The 20,298-nt window shown below is 44.0% G+C and overlaps 1 protein-coding gene across 6 annotated transcripts in view; it reads left to right on the top strand.

Annotated features, from left to right (window-relative positions):
• The window catches only part of TRRAP (transformation/transcription domain associated protein), a 118,087-nt gene that overhangs the window by 12,069 nt on the left and 85,720 nt on the right, over positions 1 to 20,298 (top strand). For all 6 annotated transcript variants that reach the window (XM_061209670.1, XM_061209668.1, XM_061209669.1 and 3 more), the window contains 14 exons: positions 43 to 168; positions 1,452 to 1,529; positions 1,731 to 1,819; positions 2,645 to 2,741; positions 4,948 to 5,086; positions 7,286 to 7,364; positions 8,904 to 9,138; positions 9,769 to 10,135; positions 10,226 to 10,323; positions 10,815 to 11,009; positions 11,831 to 12,022; positions 14,343 to 14,508; positions 16,119 to 16,375; positions 18,424 to 18,624. In XM_061209670.1, coding sequence (XP_061065653.1) covers positions 43 to 168; positions 1,452 to 1,529; positions 1,731 to 1,819; positions 2,645 to 2,741; positions 4,948 to 5,086; positions 7,286 to 7,364; positions 8,904 to 9,138; positions 9,769 to 10,135; positions 10,226 to 10,323; positions 10,815 to 11,009; positions 11,831 to 12,022; positions 14,343 to 14,508; positions 16,119 to 16,375; positions 18,424 to 18,624 — 2,319 coding nt within the window. The remainder of the gene's footprint in view (positions 1 to 42; positions 169 to 1,451; positions 1,530 to 1,730; positions 1,820 to 2,644; positions 2,742 to 4,947; positions 5,087 to 7,285; positions 7,365 to 8,903; positions 9,139 to 9,768; positions 10,136 to 10,225; positions 10,324 to 10,814; positions 11,010 to 11,830; positions 12,023 to 14,342; positions 14,509 to 16,118; positions 16,376 to 18,423; positions 18,625 to 20,298) is intronic.

The following is a 20,298-nucleotide window of genomic DNA, read 5'->3' as shown; positions in this document are numbered from 1 at the left end:
CACGTCAGGTGTAAATGACTTCTGTTTTTTTTTTTTCTGTAGAACCGCTACTTTGAGAACCCTCAGGTGATCCCCGAGAACACAGTCCCTCCCCCAGAAATGGTCGGAATGATCACAACGATTGCTGTGAAAGTCAATCCTGAGCGTGAGGACAGTGAGACGAGAACAGTAAGCGTTTCAGTTGTTTTGCTTTTTGCTTTGCTTTTATCCGCATCTCCTGCCCTCAGTAGAGGAGAAATGAGGTATTGACTTCTTAGACCACTTAAGTTTTTTGTTTTTTTCTTAAACACATGGAGGGATTTAGAATCAGCAAACAAACGTGCGTGCGCGAGAGCGTCGCTGATTGTGCTCTGCCAGTATGCGTGTGCTCTGTAGGTATGCGTGTGAGCTGTTGCTCACCAGAGATACAAAGATAGCATCGTGGTGAAATCCAGAACCAGAAAGAGCAGCTGACCCGGCAAGGGGGCCTCCGTTCTTTCCTTAGCTTCAACATTAGTGAAGTCCCTTTAAACTGCATATAAATTTGTAGTTCAGTGCCTGACGGTGTGGGCTCTGGGGACAGAAGTTCTGGGATGATGCTGCAGCTCTACCACTTGCACTTTTTGACTGTAGGAAAGTTCATGAACAGTTGTTCTGACCTTATTTTCCCTCTCATCTGAAAAATCAGTCTCCTGGAGTTTTGTGAAGGTAACGCTGGTACTGTCTGCAGCTAATGCATTAGATTTGTAGTATTTGCCACGTAGGGAACATGTATTGAGCATTTACTATGACTGTATTTTTATGATTGAATCAAAGCTATCATCTGTATTTGTTTTACTGAAATGGTTTTGCAGAATGTTTCACTTTGAGTTAGGATAAACAGGAAGCTACATTTTGAATGAAGCTTTCATTCCTTTGTTCTTCCTGAATTAGAAACTTGTTTTCTGTTTATCAGTCTCTGTGTTTCTTTTTTTGCTTGTCTGTTCCTATCCATTTATCACCCATTTGTATTTTGAGTCTGACATTTTCCTTACCTGTTTGAGTTTTTATATATTAAGACTATTTTTTCTTACATTTATTGTAAGCATTTTTCCTGTTTATAAATACCTATGAATAAAACTAGGTAAACCTGTACTTCTTGCTGTTGTTCTTTCAAGTAAGCAAGATAATAGATTAAAAATTTTTTTTTTAATTTCTCCGGTGATTTGAATCTCTAAGTTTTGACGAATTTTCCTGAGGTTTTTACTACAGGTGATGACATTGTAAAATATGAAAACCTTTATATTAAATAACAGTTCTATGTACTTTGTTTTCAAAATAGTTTGTTTCTTTCACCACAGATAATTACGAAGATGTGTCAGTATTTTCCCTTCCCTTTATTTCAGTGGGGTGATGTGCAATAGTGGCACACTGATTAGGGCTATTTTAAGTGCCACGGTGATAACCTCAGTCCTCCTGTTCCTCTCTTGCAGCATTCCATCATTCCAAGAGGATCTCTTTCTTTGAAAGTGTTGGCAGAATTGCCTATCATTGTTGTTTTAATGTATCAGGTATGCATATTGCTTAGTAGCTTCTTGGGTTGTGGGCTTCCTATTTTACAAGAAAGTTTACACCTAATTTTCTGTGGCAAATAGATGTGTATGATACACATGTGCTAACTAATGAATCTCATCACACTTTCTTTGGTATGCCAGATTATTTTGCTATAAGCAGAGTGTAAAAGCATGACAATCTGATATGTTTGCTTTTAGCTCTACAAACTGAATATCCACAATGTTGTTGCTGAATTTGTGCCCTTGATCATGAATACCATTGCAATTCAGGTATCTGCACAAGCCAGGTGAGATTTCTTTGGTCAGTGATGTAGCTGACTACCATAGTTCTTTAATCCAAGTAAAAATGTACTTGCTGTCGTCATTTGTAAGACAAGAAAATTTTGAGTGATAAAATTTTGGTTAAACTTATATGTATTTTTGGCTTTCTGAAGTTGTATTTCGATGATGGGTGACATGTCTTAGTCTTTGGTGTCTTGTAAATTTAGAACTATCATTAGGCATTACTGTCCTCAATTATAGCTTTGGGATATTCCAGGCTCTCTCACCTTCAAGCCTTTGTTCTTGCTGTTCCTCTCAGCACGAGGGCTAGAAAGCTCTTTACCCCCTTCGTTCTTCCTCACCCATCACCCTTAATCACTGACTCGTTCATCCTTGGAAGCCTCCCAGTGAAGCTTTTTCTCCAACCTCACAGCATTCCTCCTAAGATCTTTGTCACTTGCTCTCTTGACTTGCAGCCTATCCGGCTCTAAGTCACTTGAGAGCAAGAGCTGAGGGTGAATCAGCCCTAACGGCCTCTGTGGCCACAGCACGGGTCTTCCACTGGTCAAATAGGTGCCCTCATGCTGTCTTCTGGGGAAGCAGGTCAGTCTCGCCTTGGCTGTGGGGATTCAGATTGTGGCTGCTGCCCAACGGCCTGGAGATCTGCCTGCTTTCTGCCTTTAAGGCCTTTAAGTTAGTCGGAACTGCATAAACGTGTAGGCGCGTTTACTGTTGCTGCTGTGTAGAAATCAACCTTTTGGGCTTAGTAATTACTATAGGCTTTTAATTAATAGTAACATCACCGAAAGAGTTGAGAGCTAATATTGTTAATTTTGTTCACTTCTCATTAGGCAACATAAGCTTTACAACAAGGAGTTGTATGCTGATTTCATTGCTGCTCAGATCAAAACATTGTCATTTTTAGCTTATATCATCAGAATTTACCAGGTAAGTTCATTGACTTTTGTTTTAAGTCAGGTTTACTAAGATATAATTTACATGCAGTAAAATTCACCTTTTGTAGGTGTACAGTTTGCTGATTGACAAATGTGTACAGTACAGATGCATACCTAACCACCAGTACGTCAAAATACAGAACATTTCCATCATCCAGAAAATTCCTTTTATACGTTTGTAGTCAATTTCCTCCTCCCACCTCCAGTCCCTGGCAAGCACTGCTTTGTTTTCTGTCTCCATAGTTTTGCCTTTTCCAGAATGTCATAGAGATGAATCACTTGGTGGACAGTATTTGTAACCTTTTGAGTCTGGCTTCTTTCACTTAGCAGTAATGCTGAGATTCATCCTTGTTATTTAATTGGTGACTTGTTACTTTTTATTCGTGGTTAGTTGTCTTAGTCTGCTCAGGCTGCCGTAACAAAATACCGTAGACTAGGTGTCAACAGCCAAAATTTATTTTCTCACAGTTCTGGAGCCTGGAAAATCCAAGATCAAGGTTCCAGCAGGGTTTGGTTTCTGGGGAGGCCTTTCTTCCTGGGTTGAAGGTGGCCACCTTCTTGCTGTGTCCTCCCATGGTGGTGAGGGGGAGAGAGAGATCTCCTTCTCGTCTTTTATAAGGCTACAGTCCTACTGGACGAGGGCCCCACCTGTATGATCTCATTCAACCTGAATTACCTCCTAAAGACTCTTATCTCCAGATGCAGTCACAGTGGGGGTTAGGGCTTCAACGTATGAAATTTGGGGGGTACACAGTTCAGGCCATAGTGTTGTATTCTGTTGTATGGGTGTAATCATGGTGTTTATCCATTCATCAGTTGATGAACATTTGGATCATTTCCAATTTTTTTAAAGCATTTTATCAAGATATAATTCATATACCATAAAATTCACCCTTTTAAAGTGTACGGTTCAATGGTTTTTAGTTTATTCACAGATTTGTACAACCATAATCACTGTTCAATTTTAGAACAGTTTTTTCACCCGAAAAAGAAATCTGTACCGATGAGCAGTGACTTCCGTTCTTCTCTGACCCACCAGCCCCTGGCAACCACTAATGTATTTCCTGTCTTTATAGACTTGCCTGTTTCATTTTTGGCTTAATAAAGCCATATAAATATTTGCACACAGATTTTTTTGCAAATGTATGAGGTATATTGACTTTTGCTGTTATTGGAAGTTGTGTGTTATAGCAAATTATGTGGGAGAGGTTGGAACTTCAAAAAATGGCATTATCAAGTAAAACTGATAAAGAGGTTTTGGAGGCTTTTTTGCGGAACCTGTAGAGTAGTTTTATGTTTGTTTTTGTTTTTGCCACTTGGAGCTGTGGTCTCTTCTTACTTAAATCATAAGAACTTGAAGGAAAAAAATTGATGCCTTATCTCTCATTAGTCTTACAGTTTTTTTGAATAAAACTCTTGTATAGAGGTGGTTATTCTAAAGTATGGAATAAATTTAGTCCTGGTCTATTCTAGAGCAATGGAATGGTATTATAATTGATCATTGTTTTTAAAGATTTTATTTCAGGAAAGTAAAAATGAAAATGTGTATGTCAAATTGTTTTTATTCTAAACTACCTTTGAAAACATTTGTAGCCTTCTCCCCCCTCCCTTTTTAATGTATTTATCTCGATAATGTTAACTTACACTAAGAAAATGGAACATCTGTAAAAAAAAAAAAAAAAAAAAAATCTGAATTAGATACCCCTTGATATTTTAGTCAGCTTGAGTTATTGTGAATAACTTCCTGAAACACCTCGAAAGGCATTTGTGACTGGAGCTTATTCTGAGCTGATTAGAGGTGTCTTTGGTGTCATTCACAACTTACATCAACGGGACGACTCAGTAAATAGTTTTGTTTTTTAACTTCAATATTTATTTCCTCCTCCTTCCCTCTAACAGGGAAGCAATACATATTCACTGTTGAAAGTTGGGAAAATACAGAAAATACAAGAAGGCCTCCATGATCCCATGATGTAAAAGAAACTGCTCCATGTGGCTGCCCCTCCTTCCAGGGTGGCATTGTGCACACAAACTGCTAAGACTTTTTGGATAGTACTTGTGTGTTAGGCCTATTACTTTCTGAGGGTCCTTTGAGCCAAGCTTACTCTTACTGAATTTTTTAAAAGTTTATAAAACTTGGGTTTTTCTTAACAACCGCCTATCCGTATAACTGTGTTGTTTTCCTTTTTCTTTGACAGGAGTTGGTGACTAAGTACTCTCAGCAAATGGTAAAAGGAATGTTACAGCTACTTTCAAATTGTCCAGCAGAAACTGCGCACCTCAGAAAGGAGCTTCTGATCGCTGCGAAGCACATCCTCACTACCGAGCTGCGAAACCGTACGTGTGTCTTGCCTCTGGCTGCTCGCCTGTCTGTGAACGTGGGCCTGCTGCCGGCGGTCCGTTGTGCGCTGAGCCTTCAGCCCGCTCAGTATTTGTGGCTCCATGTGTCCTTTCTTTATTGCTATTTTGGGTGTATTTTTTCTCCTTTATCTGCCTCTCTACTTCCTCCTCTCTCTGCCTGCCCATCCCTCCCTCCCTCTCTCCCTCCCTCCCTCCCTCTCTCTCTCTCTCTCTCTCTCTCCCTCTCTCTCTCTCTCTCTCTCTCTGTCTGCCCATCTTTTTTGCCTGCCACCAGGGTTCTCCCTTTGTCTTCTCAACAATTTCATAATTAATGTGATAATTTCCTTAGCACAGTTTACAGTCTGGGTATCTCTTAGTACTTCTCTGCCTTCTGACTGCCTGTCTTTTGACATTGCAAATAGCCATTTGCTTTCTGACTCACAGCCAGCAGTCTTTAAAAGGTGAGAAGAAAACTGTTTTCTTTCTCCGTGTTGTGAAAATGATGGAAGAGTTTTAAATGGGATGTTTTAGAATCTATTTACTGAAGTGACTGAGTTGTGTCTGGAGCACCGTTGTCGGATGAACTTTCGGTATTCCTGCCATTGGAATAATAAGGACTTTGGAGGTGCGTTGGGGAGCCGTGGAGCAGGAGGTTTCTCCTTGTTGAAGTGCTGACAGATTAAAAAGCCTTCTCATGGTTATCAGATAACCTCTGATCGGTCACACACAACCAGGCCCTCTTTTGAGGCCATAAAACTTGGTTTCAGTCTTGTTAACGCTACAAAGATTGACAGATTACCAAGATGCTACTCTCCGAGGTTAGATCATGTTAGGCTGGTTGAGTTCAGCTTTTAGAGGCTGCTGTTGCTTTTTTTTTTTTTTTTTTAAACAAGATACTTTGTTTTGAAGCCCGTCGTGGTTCCCAGACTTAAACAGGTAACATCATGACATCTCAAGAAGTTTTCATTGAAAGAAACCTATAAAGAATCATGTTAAATGTTAGCCATATTATAAAATACAAAACATGTATGCATATATTTAAAATTTACACGTGCACTACCAAATCTTAGTGAAAACATTCCTTTGTTGGCATCCAAAATGATATCAGATGGTCACCCATTTGTGCTAATGCTGAGGAGCAGTAGTTTGGAAAAACCTGACTGTTTAACAGATTTACCTGTTTCCCTAGAAACTGATTCTGGGTCTTGGAGGTGATCTGGAAGCCGGTGCCGTGCAACTTAATTTCTTCTCTGCACGCATCACTCATCCCCGCAGCCGGCCCTCCGGCATGTGGGGTCTCAGCCCTCTGCATCTTTCCTCTGTGCCTCCTTCCTCCTGGCCACCTCGCCGTGGGCAGCGGGGCACGTCCCCTCCTCCGACCTCAGGGACTACTCGTGGCTTCTCTCGTTTTTCTTCCTGTGCTGCCTGGCTGTAGGAGGCGTCTCTCCAGTGTGCATGTGTCTTTTGTATCTTTGATCCTCAGTAGCTGTTTGCTGGCAAAGAATGTACTGTCTGCTCTACTATTTGCCACCCTGTGTGCGCATCCTCAGAAACATCGGTTGTCCCTGAGTGGAGACCAGCTGTTCCACCCCGTGAGGGCCTCAGCCTGCAGAGGAGCAGGGGGAGGTTTGGTGGTGGCTCTCCCTGGGGGATTAGAGGGACAGAGTCTCTAGTCAGTCTCATCCCAAGAGTCAGGACCCCTAACTTGGGACCCATGCCTGTGAGAGCACTAGGATGTCCTAGACCTTTGTAATTCCTATGGAGAAGCATCCTTATTTCTCCATAGTGACTAACCTTACAGTCTTGAAGAAGGACGACTTCAGGGCAGTGGATAAAGGGGCCTTTAGGAAATACTGCCCCCTTGGGTGGATCGTGCCAGCTTTTAAGGACAATGGACAGCACCTCCCACGAAGCATTGGGGGCGAGTTCCCCGCCAGGGATACGAGGCTTACGGTTTCTTAGTTTATTCTCTGACACTGAATGTGATCCCGACCGCGTCTCTGTGACACGTGGCTGGTGTGGCCCAGCACAGCCAGCGTCTTAGACTAAAGTAGCTCGTGTGCCTTCCTGCTCCCCACGCTGCCCCACATCTGGATTGCTCATTGGTACAGGCTGGCTCTTGTGAAAGTACTATTAAGTGACTTACCGCACACCTGGTTTGGTTGGTGATGTATGCAATGGATGTTTGTGTTCCAGAGTTCATTCCTTGCATGGACAAGCTGTTTGATGAATCCATACTAATTGGCTCAGGATATACTGCTCGAGAGACTCTCAGGTATGATGTTGAACCCGTGATATCTGGTCTATTCAGTGCCGGGGACCGTGGATCCTGACACTTTGTTAGCATTTCAACGAGCGTGGACTGTTGGGCCTTTCCTCTCCCGTTGGGTTTAGAATTGCGGGAAGTTTCGGAAACGCCTTAGGTTGCTTCTTGTGCCTTGGCTTAATCAGAGTAGTTGTCTTGATTTAAACTGTAGGTAGAACTATCTGACTAGTGTTAGTTTTTTTGCTTTCTAAGTAGTAAAAATGCACCTTTTTATTAAAAAAAGAGATTTGATGACCTACTAAGAAGAAAGGAGAGAAAACTTTTTGGTTCTCCATAAGGAGATCAACTAACGTGGCTAATATTTTGAACTGTTTCCTCCTAGTCTTTATTTCTTATGCATTTTATAGAATAAATATAGCTGTGATCATGCTTATTATCTCTAAAGGAGAGAATTAACATTTAATCATCTTTTACAATGTAAAATGGATCAACATTAGTCATTTTTTGGTTCTAACAAGGGAGGTGTGATTGATCATATGAAAAATGTGCAGAATATTCTGAATATGGTGTAGGCTGTTCACTGTGTTTTTTGTATAAAACACTGCTGTAGAATACCGAGTAAGACATTCTTTATAACTTGGGGTTGAACCCGCCTGAATGGATGTTAGATTGAAGCCCTCCATTGGTTTCTGTCGGTCGCCCTTAGACAAAACCCAGACTCTTGACCATGGCATGCGGCCCCCGCGGGGATTGACTCTGCTCTCTCTGCCTGACCTGCTGCGGCCACGCGGGCCTCTGCGGCTCCTTGACTCCTCCAGGCAGTTCCCACTCAGGGCCTTGACCTGCCTGTTTCTTCCAGATGGAAATGTCCCTGGCTGAGGTCACAGAGCCGATGTCACCTCGGAGGGGCTTTCTCTGGCCCCCACCAGTTTTTCTCCTGGTGCCTTTTCACATCTCCTGCAGCACTTAGCAACTTGCACAGTTGATTTCTTTACTCGTGTGTTCCCCCCCCGCCCCCCGCCCCCGGAAATAAGCTTCCTGAGGACAGGAGCTCTATTCACTGGGGTCACTGGTATCCCTGGTGCTGGGCCCAGTGTCTGGCACATGGCAGGTGTCCAGACGTTCAGTGAGTGAAAGTGCTGGGTGGCCTGAACACTACTGTTGCGGCTTGATAAAATATATGGTATATAAGGTGTTATTTGACACAGGCTGTTTAGCTTTGAGCAACAGAACCCATTCAGCGCACGATCAAGCTGGTAGTTCCTTCTGCTCAGGTTGGCTAGATGTGCTGGTATAAACATGATGCGCACAAAGTGCACCTTTTTAATTTAGAAAGTAAAGATTTAAGCAAAAAGACAAGGCTTGAGCCTTCTAATCATGTAGCTGGGAGGAAGTAACAAGGGGGAAACTGGGACCCTATAAAGCGTGCCCCAGATGAGCCATCCCACTGGGGTGTTCCTGGGGCGCAGGTAGTGGTGGAGATGGTGGCCCGCAGCCGAGGCGGGTGGGGCCTCTGAGATGCGAACTAGCAGAGGTCTCTGCCCGCAGGCCCCTTGCCTACAGCACGCTGGCCGACCTTGTGCACCACGTCCGTCAGCACCTGCCCCTCAGTGACCTCTCCCTCGCCGTCCAGCTCTTCGCCAAGAATATTGATGATGAGTCCCTGCCCAGCAGCATCCAGACCATGTCCTGCAAGCTCCTGCTCAACCTGGTGGACTGCATCCGCTCCAAGAGCGAGCAGGAGAGCGGCAATGGGCGGGACGTGCTGATGCGGATGCTGGAGGTACCGGTTCCCGCCGCGTCTTCACCGCACGGCGCTCCGCTCACATGAGCGCTTTGCTGGCAGTTCACGGGCCGCCCAGTTGCCAGCTTGGTCCTGGGTGTTTAGACCACCTGGGTTCAAATCCCCACTACCCCATCACCTAGCCAAGGATCCTTGGGCGAGATGCTTGACCCTCTGCTGGTCTGCCTGTCTTCTAACCAGGGACAGTCACGGTGTCTGCTTCCTAGGGTTGTTTGAGATGAGTAAGGCAGCGCGTGAGCTCTTAGCATAGTTCCTGGCGAGTCATCAGGAGAGTTGTTTTCTGGGACACCGCCTAGACAAGTGCTACCTTATCTGTGAACTTCTCTGGAGAGATACCCAGGGTGCCTGAGTCAGGGGTAGATAGTGTGGATCCCGGAGCAGTCCCCGGTCGCATCCAGGCCCTGCTCATCAGGCCAGTCACCCAGCTCTCCTGAGCTGCTTCTCCACGGGTGAAGTGGAGATGGTGACGCTAGCTGTAGTACCTGTGGGGGAAAAGCACCAACTTCAGCAGGTGGTTTCAGAGAGAGTTTTTTTCTGTCTTCTGGAAGGGTTGTTGGCCTATTGAAGAGGAATGATTTTTGTCTCCCCTCCACTTTCTCTTCCTGACAGGTTTTTGTTCTCAAATTCCACACCATTGCGAGGTACCAGCTCTCTGCCATTTTTAAGAAGTGCAAGCCTCAGTCGGAACTCGGAGCCGTGGAAGCAGCTCTGCCGGGCGTGCCCGCAGCCCCCGCAGCTCCCGGCCCTGCCCCTTCTCCAGCCCCCGTTCCCGCCCCAGCCCCGCCCCCGCCCCCGCCCCCCACCCCTGCCACCCCTGTGACGCCAGCCCCCGTGCCTCCCTTTGAGAAGCAAGGAGAAAAGGACAAGGAAGACAAGCAGACATTCCAAGTCACGGATTGCCGGAGTTTGGTAAAAACCTTGGTCTGTGGCGTCAAGACAATCACGTGGGGCATAACGTCGTGCAAAGCGCCTGGTGGTAATTGTGCTCTTGAATCATTTCGACAAATGATGTTTTTCATAGAGTGGGTTTTATTCACATTAACTTATTGTGCTATCTCTTTTCCAGAAACTCAGTTCATCCCCAACAAGCAGTTGCAGCCCAAAGAGACGCAGATTTACATAAAACTTGTGAAATATGCAATGCAGGCTTTAGATATTTATCAGGTAAGGCAGTGAGTGCCCTCAAACCAGGCTCCTGAGTGTGGAAAACGCCTCTTAGAATTAGAGGTGCTAGTGATGGAAGGGGTCTCAGAAATCTGTTAACTATTTGGATGGTCTAGAGTGTTCATATACCCAGGTTTGCTTTTGTTCTGTAGCATAGGGTTGCATTTATGGTGAGAATTCCTGTAGGTGTCAGTGTATTTTGAGGGGCCGATGGTGTAAAGGGAATGCAATAGAAACGATACTTAATTTTACTAAATTTCTTACTGTTTTGAACACCTAACGAAGGTTTTTGTTTTTTGAGGTTTTTTTTTTTTTTTTTTGCAAATTTAAGGTGAGAATAGAGAATTTAAAAGATTTGGGAGGGGGGAGGTGGCAGAGATTTGTTATCTCAAATACTCTGTTTTAAGTATGCAGTTGATCTGATTGTGTATTGGAATATATTCAGAGATATTCAGTTTTAATTCCCCTGTGTTTTTTTTTTCCTGTGCTAGGTCCAGATAGCAGGAAATGGACAGACATACATTCGAGTAGCAAACTGCCAAACTGTTAGAATGAAGGAAGAGAAGGAGGTATTGGAGCACTTTGCCGGCGTCTTCACGATGATGAACCCATTAACGTTTAAAGAAATCTTTCAGACTACAGTCCCTTATATGGTGGAAAGAATCTCAAAAAATTACGCTCTTCAGGTATGACACTCTTTTCTTACGTTCTTTCAACATGTGTCGAATACTTGGTATTCCTTTTATTTTCTAAGTGATATGCCTAAGGATAGTGCTTGTAGAGCAAAATTTAGAGAACTATTAGGCCGTAGTAAAAAAAAATTTTCAAAAGTTTAAGATGCTTTGGACCAGTTCCTTTCATAGTAGAAATTAAATACGTGTTAGATGTAGGCTCTTGGTCCTTGATGGTGACGATGAAATGACAGATTAAGTACTTAAGTGAGCTGCTCTGCTCAGTGCGCAAATCGGTTTTGTTTTTTTTCTTTTGGGGGATAATTCATTTCTTGAAGTGTCTGATACAGATTTGATTTGGTAATTTTGGCAAGTTCATTATTTTTTCTTGAATCCGCTTCGGGAAAGTAATTTTTTTTTTTTTTTTTTTAACTGTGAAATAATGTGTGTTGTTTTAAGCCATTGCACTTTGGGGTAATTTGTTACAAAGTAATAGGTAACTGATACAATTGCCATATGGTAGTTTTCTTTTTTTTCTTTTTTTTTCCCCACAACTCACACACAGACACTGTATTTATTTTTACAAGAGATAAATAAACTGACACCAAGCATTGTAAATGGATGACCACAACAAAAGCAACAGTGACTGCAATTACCAAACACGAAACACACTCATACTATGTCATAATTTTGACATTCAGTCCAGTAATCCTCCACTGTAACAGCTCCTTTACTTTGAAGTGAAAATTGATTTGTATATTTTTTGCCTCCGAGTCCTTGTGGGATTTCTTTTTGGAAGTAATGATTTTTGTCACATGTGTTTCTTGTTTTGATAGATTGTTGCCAATTCCTTCTTGGCAAATCCTACTACCTCTGCTCTGTTTGCTACAATTCTGGTGGAATATCTCCTGGACCGCCTGCCAGAAATGGGCTCCAATGTGGAGCTCTCCAACCTGTACCTCAAGCTGTTCAAGTTGGTCTTTGGCTCTGTCTCCCTCTTCGCAGCTGAAAACGAACAAATGCTGAAGGTAAACTCAGATCCAAGCTGTGCGTTGTGTTTGGGTTTTTTTGTTGTTGCTTTTTAATTTTCTTCATTTTGAACAGAAACTGGAGTGGCTCTTTATATTTACAAATATTGTAATATTGAATTAATAAATGTTTACAACGAATCAGGGCCAAGTGTAGAAAATGTTTCATGTGTTTCTAAAGCAGAGCTTAATCTATTTGTCTCCTGATCCAAAATGAACACTTCAGAGCCCTCGTGGTAGGCAGGGGTTGTCATTAGTCTTGGCACCCTGATTTTCTTTTTTAAACTCATTTCTTGTGTGGACCACACAAGTAGTGTAGGAGCACACCGTGCTTTTTTTTTTTTTTTTTTTTTTTTTTAATTGAGTGACGCAAAAGAATATAGGAGGAAAAAACATCTTACCTCTCAGATCCAATGGGAAATGGTTGGCTGTGTAACAGTTCTCATCACATACCCATCTTCCACAGCACATCTTCTCTGTGTTCATATTTTCTGTGGCAGCACATAAACATCCCATTTCAGGACTATTTGTTCATTTTTCCCCTCTGAATCAAGAGCTGTAGCCAATTTGTGTCCCTTTATTAAGACCATCTGGGAGGGATGTGTCTTGTAACACATTTTTATAGATGACTAATCCTATACGTATAATTTTATCTCATCAGTTATTTGATTTCTAGCAAATGGCAGAAACCAATGCATGGTTACATCATCCACTAAAGACAGCAGATGGAACAAAAACCTTATCAAAATTCTCTTCCACTTAATTTCTGTAGAAGGTTGAATATTATCATCAGTTCTGTCTGAAGAGAGATGTTTTCCCATAGGGGAAAAGATCCATTTTTTTCTGAAGTAAATATATAGGTGGTGATATAAAGCACCAGTAATTTGTGCTTTTATGTGACAGTTTCCTCCACTTTTTCAGTTATATAGTAATCAGTTGTCAACAACCTTGACGTTACTTTTGTGTTAGTATAAAAAGAAAATATTCAAATTTTTAGAAAGATATAAAATAGTTAATAGGAGTCTTTGTCCGCATAATTTGGTATCTTCAAATTATTCCATTTTTGCCAATATCTGGGACAACCATGTAGAACAACAACCAACAAAAAAGAGAATAAAACCTAATAGATTAGACAAGTCTAATGATGGGATTTTGGAATATTGTTCAAGAAAGATGTTCAAAGAATAATTTCATAGAACGTTTTGTCATGAGACTAATATATATGATTTATCCATAAAAGAAATATATCTTGCCATATACAGTAACAGACTTGTAATTGTATCACTGACTATACAGGTAGTTTACAGTTCACAGTTCACTTTAAATACACCTGCAAAAAAATTCACAACAAACTTAATCTGTCACATGTCAAAACTAGGATTTGAAGTACAAGATAAAAAACTAATCTGTCTTAAAATGTTGATTAAACTTACTATAAGCTAATAAAATGCTCATGAACACATTTTTCGATTAAGTCTTCTAAAACATTACCATCTCAAATATCTTTTGAGGTTCTTCCAAACTTTGCATGTATGGTATTTGGTAGTGAAGTTTCAGTTCCTTTAGGTTGCATTTTGCATTCTGATAGTTAAGGAGCAGGCTTCTTTCATCTTGTTTGATTTTTTTTTTTAAGTTTATTTTATTTTATAAATTTATTTATTTATTTTTGGCTGCATTGGGTCTTCATTGCCACGTGCGGGCTTTCTCTAGTTGCGGTGAGCGGGGGCTAGTCTTCGTTGTGGTGCGCGGGCTTCTCATTGCAGTGGCTTCTCTTGTTGTGGAGTGTGGGCTCTAGGTGCACAGGCTTCAGCATTTGTGGCACACGGGCTCAGTAGTTGTGGCTTGTGGGCTCTAGAGCGCAGGCTCAGTAGTTGTGGCTCACGGGCTTAGTTGCTCCGTAGCATGTGGGATCTTCCTGGACCAGGGATTGAACCCATGTCCCCTGCACTGGCAGGCGGATTCTTAACCACTGTGCCACCAGGAAAGCCCTCATCTTGTTTGATTATTTGGTCTCATGAAGGACTGTTCACAAGAACAGCAGAGCTCACAGGCCCTCCAGTTCCTCTTGCAAAGTGTCTGCTCGGCATCATGTACCTACATAGTAAGATAGGAACCTAGTAAATGCTTCTTTCACAGCCAAACTGGTGGAAGCGTACATATGTTTTAAGATAAGTTAATTTGAGTCAAATAAAAGTTGGAAAATTTTTGTTTTGTTTTTCCTGTTGGAATAAGTTCATCAAAATTACCTTCCATTCCTATCTTTTTGCAGTGAACCCTCCTCATTTAGAGCCTGTTAACCTGCCTTTTCTCCATCCTGCAGCCTCACCTGCACAAGATTGTGAACAGCTCCATGGAGCTCGCCCAGACTGCCAAAGAACCCTATAACTATTTCCTGCTGCTTCGAGCCTTGTTCCGCTCCATCGGGGGAGGTAGCCATGATCTCCTGTATCAGGAATTTTTGCCTCTCCTTCCAAACCTACTGCAAGGTCAGCGCAGTGATGTTGGTTGCCTTTTAGTCTTGTGCGCGTGCATGGGTCTTGCTTCCCTTGGTTGCTGGGGTTCCTGCTCTGCACCTGGTGAAGGTCATGGTGAGGCGATGTATGTACACGTCCCCTGCAGTGTGTATATGTGGGTGTCCATCCCTGTGTCCTGCTCTCTTTAAAGGCAGTGGATCTTTAAAGGGATGGGTTCTTCTCCCTGCTCAGTTGAATGGGAGTTGGAAGGTCTTAGTTACCCCGGTTAGGACTTTGTTACATTTTTGTAGCATTTGGTAAGCAGTTCTAGAAAGTGGTTTAGTAAGATCAGGGATCCCTAGATTGAAAGAGAATCAGAACAAGAAGGGAAAAAAACAAGTTATAAAGCTGATATAAGCTTTATATAAAATACGTAAAAATATGTTTGTATTTTTATCTAGTTGCTAACTTGCATAGACAGAATTCTTTTATTCCTGTGTGTTAGGAATGCTTTCAAGGTATAAATAACTAAAGGGGATATTGGGTCCAGTGATTGTTTGCAGGTATGAACTGACCAGAAACACTATCCTAGGAATTTTTTGTTTTTTGTAAGGGTGAGCGCTTGGCAAGGGATTGAATCTTCGCAACTGGGAAATCCTTGAAAATGTTGAATGTAACATGGCCCTACGTCCCCCAGGCCAGGTGCTTAAGGAGGCCCATAGTCAGGCTCTGTCGTCCGTATTTGACCCCATCCCCCGTCTTCCCCAACCTGCGCCCTCTGCTCTGATCGGTCTGATTTTCCCTCCTGCGCTCTTCCCAACCTTCCTTCTCCCCACCTGCTTTTGTTCAAGTGCATCCCCTCCTTGGGAACTTCGCTGTGCCCTCTCCTCATCCACCTTCTTCTTTGGATTCTGAATCTGGTGTGGCTGCTGTGTGATGCCTTCCCTGCTAGCTCCTCTTTCTTCAGCCTCAGCTGCCTGGGATGTGCCTTGTTTGCGGCCACTGTTACTTGCTTTTCTCTTTCCACTTGTCTGTAAGGTTCTGTGGGCAGGTCCTCATCCGACATGTCTTAGGAGGAGGCTCAGTAAATACTTGGTTACCCTCGTGAAAAGTCGGGGGGGTTGTGTTTATAAGCAGGAAGCTCCTCCCATTTATAAAAACCGAAAGTGGATTTTTTTTTTTTTTAATGTTTATTTTAGAGCATAGACATCAACTGTGGTTTACTGGAAATCTGAAAAAACACGTAAGGTTATGAACATCAAGCTTGATATGGACACGTCATATTGGAGTCTGTTTCTTTAGATTGGTCTTATTCATAGCATGACGTGATTTTTAAAAGTTTGATGTATAATATTTATTAGTCCTTAATATTAAATTAATTTAATCAACATTAAATAATATTAATTGTAACTGAAACTATGTGCAGCCTGCTGTTGTCACCATGAATAAGGTAGACGGAAGAGGTCACAGGATGCAGTTACAGAATAGATTTATTAGCTAATACAGAAATCATAAGGCGTAAGAAGTCTTCCTATCATCAGGTTAACGTTTATGTGAAAAGGCGGGTCACTTACTCTGTACAGTTAACTTGGGCGCGTGTCTGGGAAGTAACCGCCCCCGACGGCCTCACACCCTGTGCGCAGGGCTGAACATGCTGCAGAGCGGCCTGCACAAGCAGCACATGAAGGACCTCTTCGTGGAGCTGTGTCTCACGGTGCCCGTGCGGCTGAGCTCGCTCCTGCCCTATCTGCCCATGCTGATGGACCCCTTGGTGTCGGCTCTCAACGGCTCGCAGACGTTGGTCAGCCAAGGCCTGAGGACTCTGGAGTTGTGCGTGGACAACCTGCAGCCCGACTTCCTCTACGACCACATCCAGCCCGTGCGCGCAGAGCTCATGCAGGTCAGTCTGCGTTTCCGTGCCGCCAGCAGAGGGCGCCGGGCCTCACGTATCTGGTTCTCAACTGAGGATTTTAGGCTGGCAGTTTCAGAAGTGGCTGGCCACTGTTGAGCTCCCGTGCGGAGCGGTGGGCTCCCTGCTCCCTGCTCCCTGGTGGGCTACTGGCGTAGCCTTCAACTTGCTGTGTGGGTCTTCTGGCTTACGAAACGATGTAAAGAAATACTGCAGGTATTGAGTGAATATTTGTTTTGCAGGATTGCTCCCCTTTCAGAGGGCTTGCACAGTGTCACGTTCTCGTGAAGTTGATGACTTGGGAAGGCAGGTGTTAAATGGCTGCTGTTTCTTCCAGGGAGATCCTCTCTTTCTCCAGGAGAGATGTCGAGTTACACAGTAGAGATGCAGACTTGTAAAGGAAGTAGAGCTGTCTGGCCACCCCCAAAGGAAATAGAGCAGATAAGAAAGGAGGCGGTTTTGAAACCAGTTTATATTTTGTGGTCATTAGAGCTCAGTGTCAAATATCAGGTTATTCCTTCATGTTTTGCTGATGGTAGTGATTTGTAATGTGGTTGGTAATTGTTCGAGATTCAGGCTGCCTGTTGCTTACTCACCTGCCCCTTTGGTGTAGAGTATTTGGCCCCAGGTAGGGGGGTCCGAATGCCAGCTTTCTGTGATGGGCGGTAACTCAAGCACAGGAGTCTCTGGACGGTAGGTTGGAGATGCAACCAGGACTCGCCTGCCAGTCCTGAAATGTAGACCTTGGGCTCCATCTAGGCAGGAGAGCGTGGCCTAGAGGTCGGGTTGGAGCCTCCAAGTCCAAGTCCAGTCATTTGGAGGCTTGACTGACTCTCGAGCCTGAGCGGAGAACAGGACCGTTGGTTCTGGAAGGCAGACCGTGGGCCCGACCCAAGCCTGGGTGAGCTCCCTGTGGGAAGAGGAGGCAAGGATGGGTTCTTGGGCCTCTTGCCCTTCTGTGAGGCAGACAGCCCCAGGGAGAGTTGGGTCAGGGCTGCTGCTTGCTTTTGGAGGCACAGTTACCCTACCTGCTGGACAACTGGCAGAGTACCGTCAACCCGCTAAGAACCGGTGCGAGTGCTGGGAGATGGGACCCTCCCGTTCCCAGTGCCACCCCCTCCTGGGGCGGTAAGCAGAAGACCCCTCTCCTGAGGATACCTGAGCTTTGGGTGGGCCAGGTGGAGGGTAAGGAGTCTTAGACTACATCTCTCGACAGTCATGAAGGGAAGCCTCTTTGGACCTACAGGAATGTAAGAGAAATTGGAATTTTGCTTTTAAGAAGAGTTCCAAGATTTTATGTTGACTGTCGTTGGCCACTAATACCTGGCATTGTTACAGAAGGTGGTCTAAGAAGATAGGTTTAAATAGTGAGCCATGGTGATTTTCAGGACTTAACGATAATTTAGGTGAAAAAGTGTGGGAAAACTGACAGAGTGTTTTGGAGCAATTGAGTGCATCTCTGTTCCTTATCCTAATTGTGAGTACAAGGTACGCAGTGACTCATTTTTCCCGTAATGCAGGTCCCTTTATGATCACTGTTTTCCCTCTTCACTGTGCTTTCTAATATCAGATTTGAAATGTACAAGGTAGTTTATGTATCATGTTTGTAAGTTATAAAGCCTAATAATAGAAGTAAAAACCTGAGAAGGCACCATCTAACCCAAGGTCAAGAACTGTGCCAGCAAATTGTGTTTTCCTCTCTGCTCCCCCATCCCATTTTGTATATCTGCCCAGACAATGTGTTGTTTAGTTTTCTTGCCTTTGAGCTCTGCACTGTTTATGACATGCTACCATTTGTACTGCAGGAGTGTGGAAGAACATTTATATTTATATGTGCATTTTCTGTAAAGGCATACGACTTCTCTGGAAGGACACACCAGACTAACATCGTTGGCTTCCAGAAGGGAACTGTGTGTTTGGGGGACAGAGGTGGGAGGAGGAGTTTTTGCCGTGTAGTCTTTCATCACTTTTGAGTTGGGATTGGGGGACCGTGGGACTGCATCGCCTCGGAGGGTTAATGAAAGCGCACTGACTTTCAGGCTTTGTGGCGCACCTTACGCAACCCTGCAGACAGCATTTCGCACGTGGCCTATCGTGTCCTTGGTAAATTTGGTGGCAGTAACAGGAAGATGTTGAAGGAGTCCCAGAAGCTGCACTACGTCGTGACTGAAGTTCAAGGCCCCAGTATCACAGTGGAGTTTTCCGACTGTAAAGCATCTCTTCAGCTCCCGATGGAGAAGGTAAATTTTGGAGTCTCTGGGAGTTTCTTAAAGATACTGTAAGTTTCATTTTAAGACATTTAATTTCTATTTGAAAACGTGGAAATAGAACATATACTTTTGCGGTGGGAATTTCTAACTCAAAGAAGATGAAGATTTATTGGGGCCCAGCTTGGTCGGTTGGAGCTTCCATCACTCCAGGAGGCCAGTGGGTGGTGTTGCCCCTGAGGACTTTGGACCCTGGGCAGGGCCATCCTTCCTGATGGACCGGGAGGTGTCGCCCAGCCCACCCCACCCTTGCACTTAGTCTGTTTTGATGTCCAATAGGTTTTACGTTGTGTCATTTAGAACCCAGGTTAGTCCCGTTCCTGTCTCATTCCCGTCACTCCTGAGTACCTGCTTCTCTCCCAGTCTCTATCCAGACATGGCTCCTTAGCCCACCACGGACAGCTCTTTGGTTTCTCTCTGTGTGCCCTTTAGAACGCCTCTGCCCTCGTATAGAAATCAGCGGACTGTCCCCAGCGTGCTGTAGAGCACTCAGCTGCTTCTGCTTGATCCGTACTGAGCACCGCCCCTTCACCTTACTGACCCCTCCTGGTCCTTCGTCAGCGGCTAAGGTTGTACTTATTACAATCTGCGTTGTCACGTTCGACTTTCCCCTTTTTATCATATGACCAGCCTTCCCGCCTGCGTTACAGCTGTTGTTACCACGTCTTTTCAGAACACTTATATTATTAATATAATGCGCATTTTTGGAAAGGGTTTTATAGAAGCCTTTCACGTGTGTCTGAGTGACTCAGCCATTTCAGTGAGCCAGACGCTGGCTGGGATTCTTGAACTCCTTGCAGGCCTGGTCTTAACAGTGTCCTGTGGCCTGGAACCAGTCAAAGCCCTCCTTTTGCTCAGGCTCATTCTGTTCTGTCCGGATGCATTGTACTGTAGAACTCAGCTTGTTTACCTTTCTGTATAAGGAGTTTACACAGTAGTGATTTCTGTAATTTTTTTTTTTAAGCCAGACGTTACTGAACATGTGTGAGGAAGGGTACCCATCATGGGTAATGTCACTCTGGAGTCGTTTCCTGTCGTCGTCTCTCAGTCCACCTGTCCCCCCTACACACACACATCTTTCCCCCCAACTTTCTCAAGCACACAAATTGTGTCCACCCCTCTCCCAGCCCCGCCCCGTAGAACGGTGTTGCCCTTTCCAGTCTTAGCTTCTCATCAAAACCTTTATCTAAATACTTGCCAAATAAACACTAGTTTCCCTGTAAGAAAATACAACTAAAATCCTGTCTTTACCTTGAAAATTACCACAGTGAACATACTGTGAATCTAGCCCATTGCCACGTTTTAGGTCGTTTCCTTAAGTTAGGATTCTATTTGCTTTAGCCCCGTCAGTGGCAGGGTTGGTATTAGAATGAAAACTAAGACATCTGACTTTTACTTGACCTCTGCATAGATTAAGCAGAGCAAGAAAATCCCTTTAGAAGTAGTTCTTCCCCAAAGCATCTAAAGCATGGAAGAAACCAGGTTTTGAAGACAAGCTTCCATGGTCCTCCTGGACCCTCCCAGGGACTCCGTGGTGCTCTCGGAGCCCTTTTCCCAGCAGGTAGCATCCTGAGGGCCGTGGCACACCCTGCAGGGCTGAAGGAACCAGCAGGGAAGGGGATGACCAGCAGGGCAAGTGCCAGTGGA

The sequence above is a fragment of the Eubalaena glacialis genome, chromosome 13 (assembly GCF_028564815.1).
Source record: "Eubalaena glacialis isolate mEubGla1 chromosome 13, mEubGla1.1.hap2.+ XY, whole genome shotgun sequence".
Lineage (NCBI taxonomy): Eukaryota > Metazoa > Chordata > Mammalia > Artiodactyla > Balaenidae > Eubalaena > Eubalaena glacialis.
Note: the sequence above shows the minus strand (reverse complement) of the source record. Positions and strands in the feature narration are given on the sequence as shown.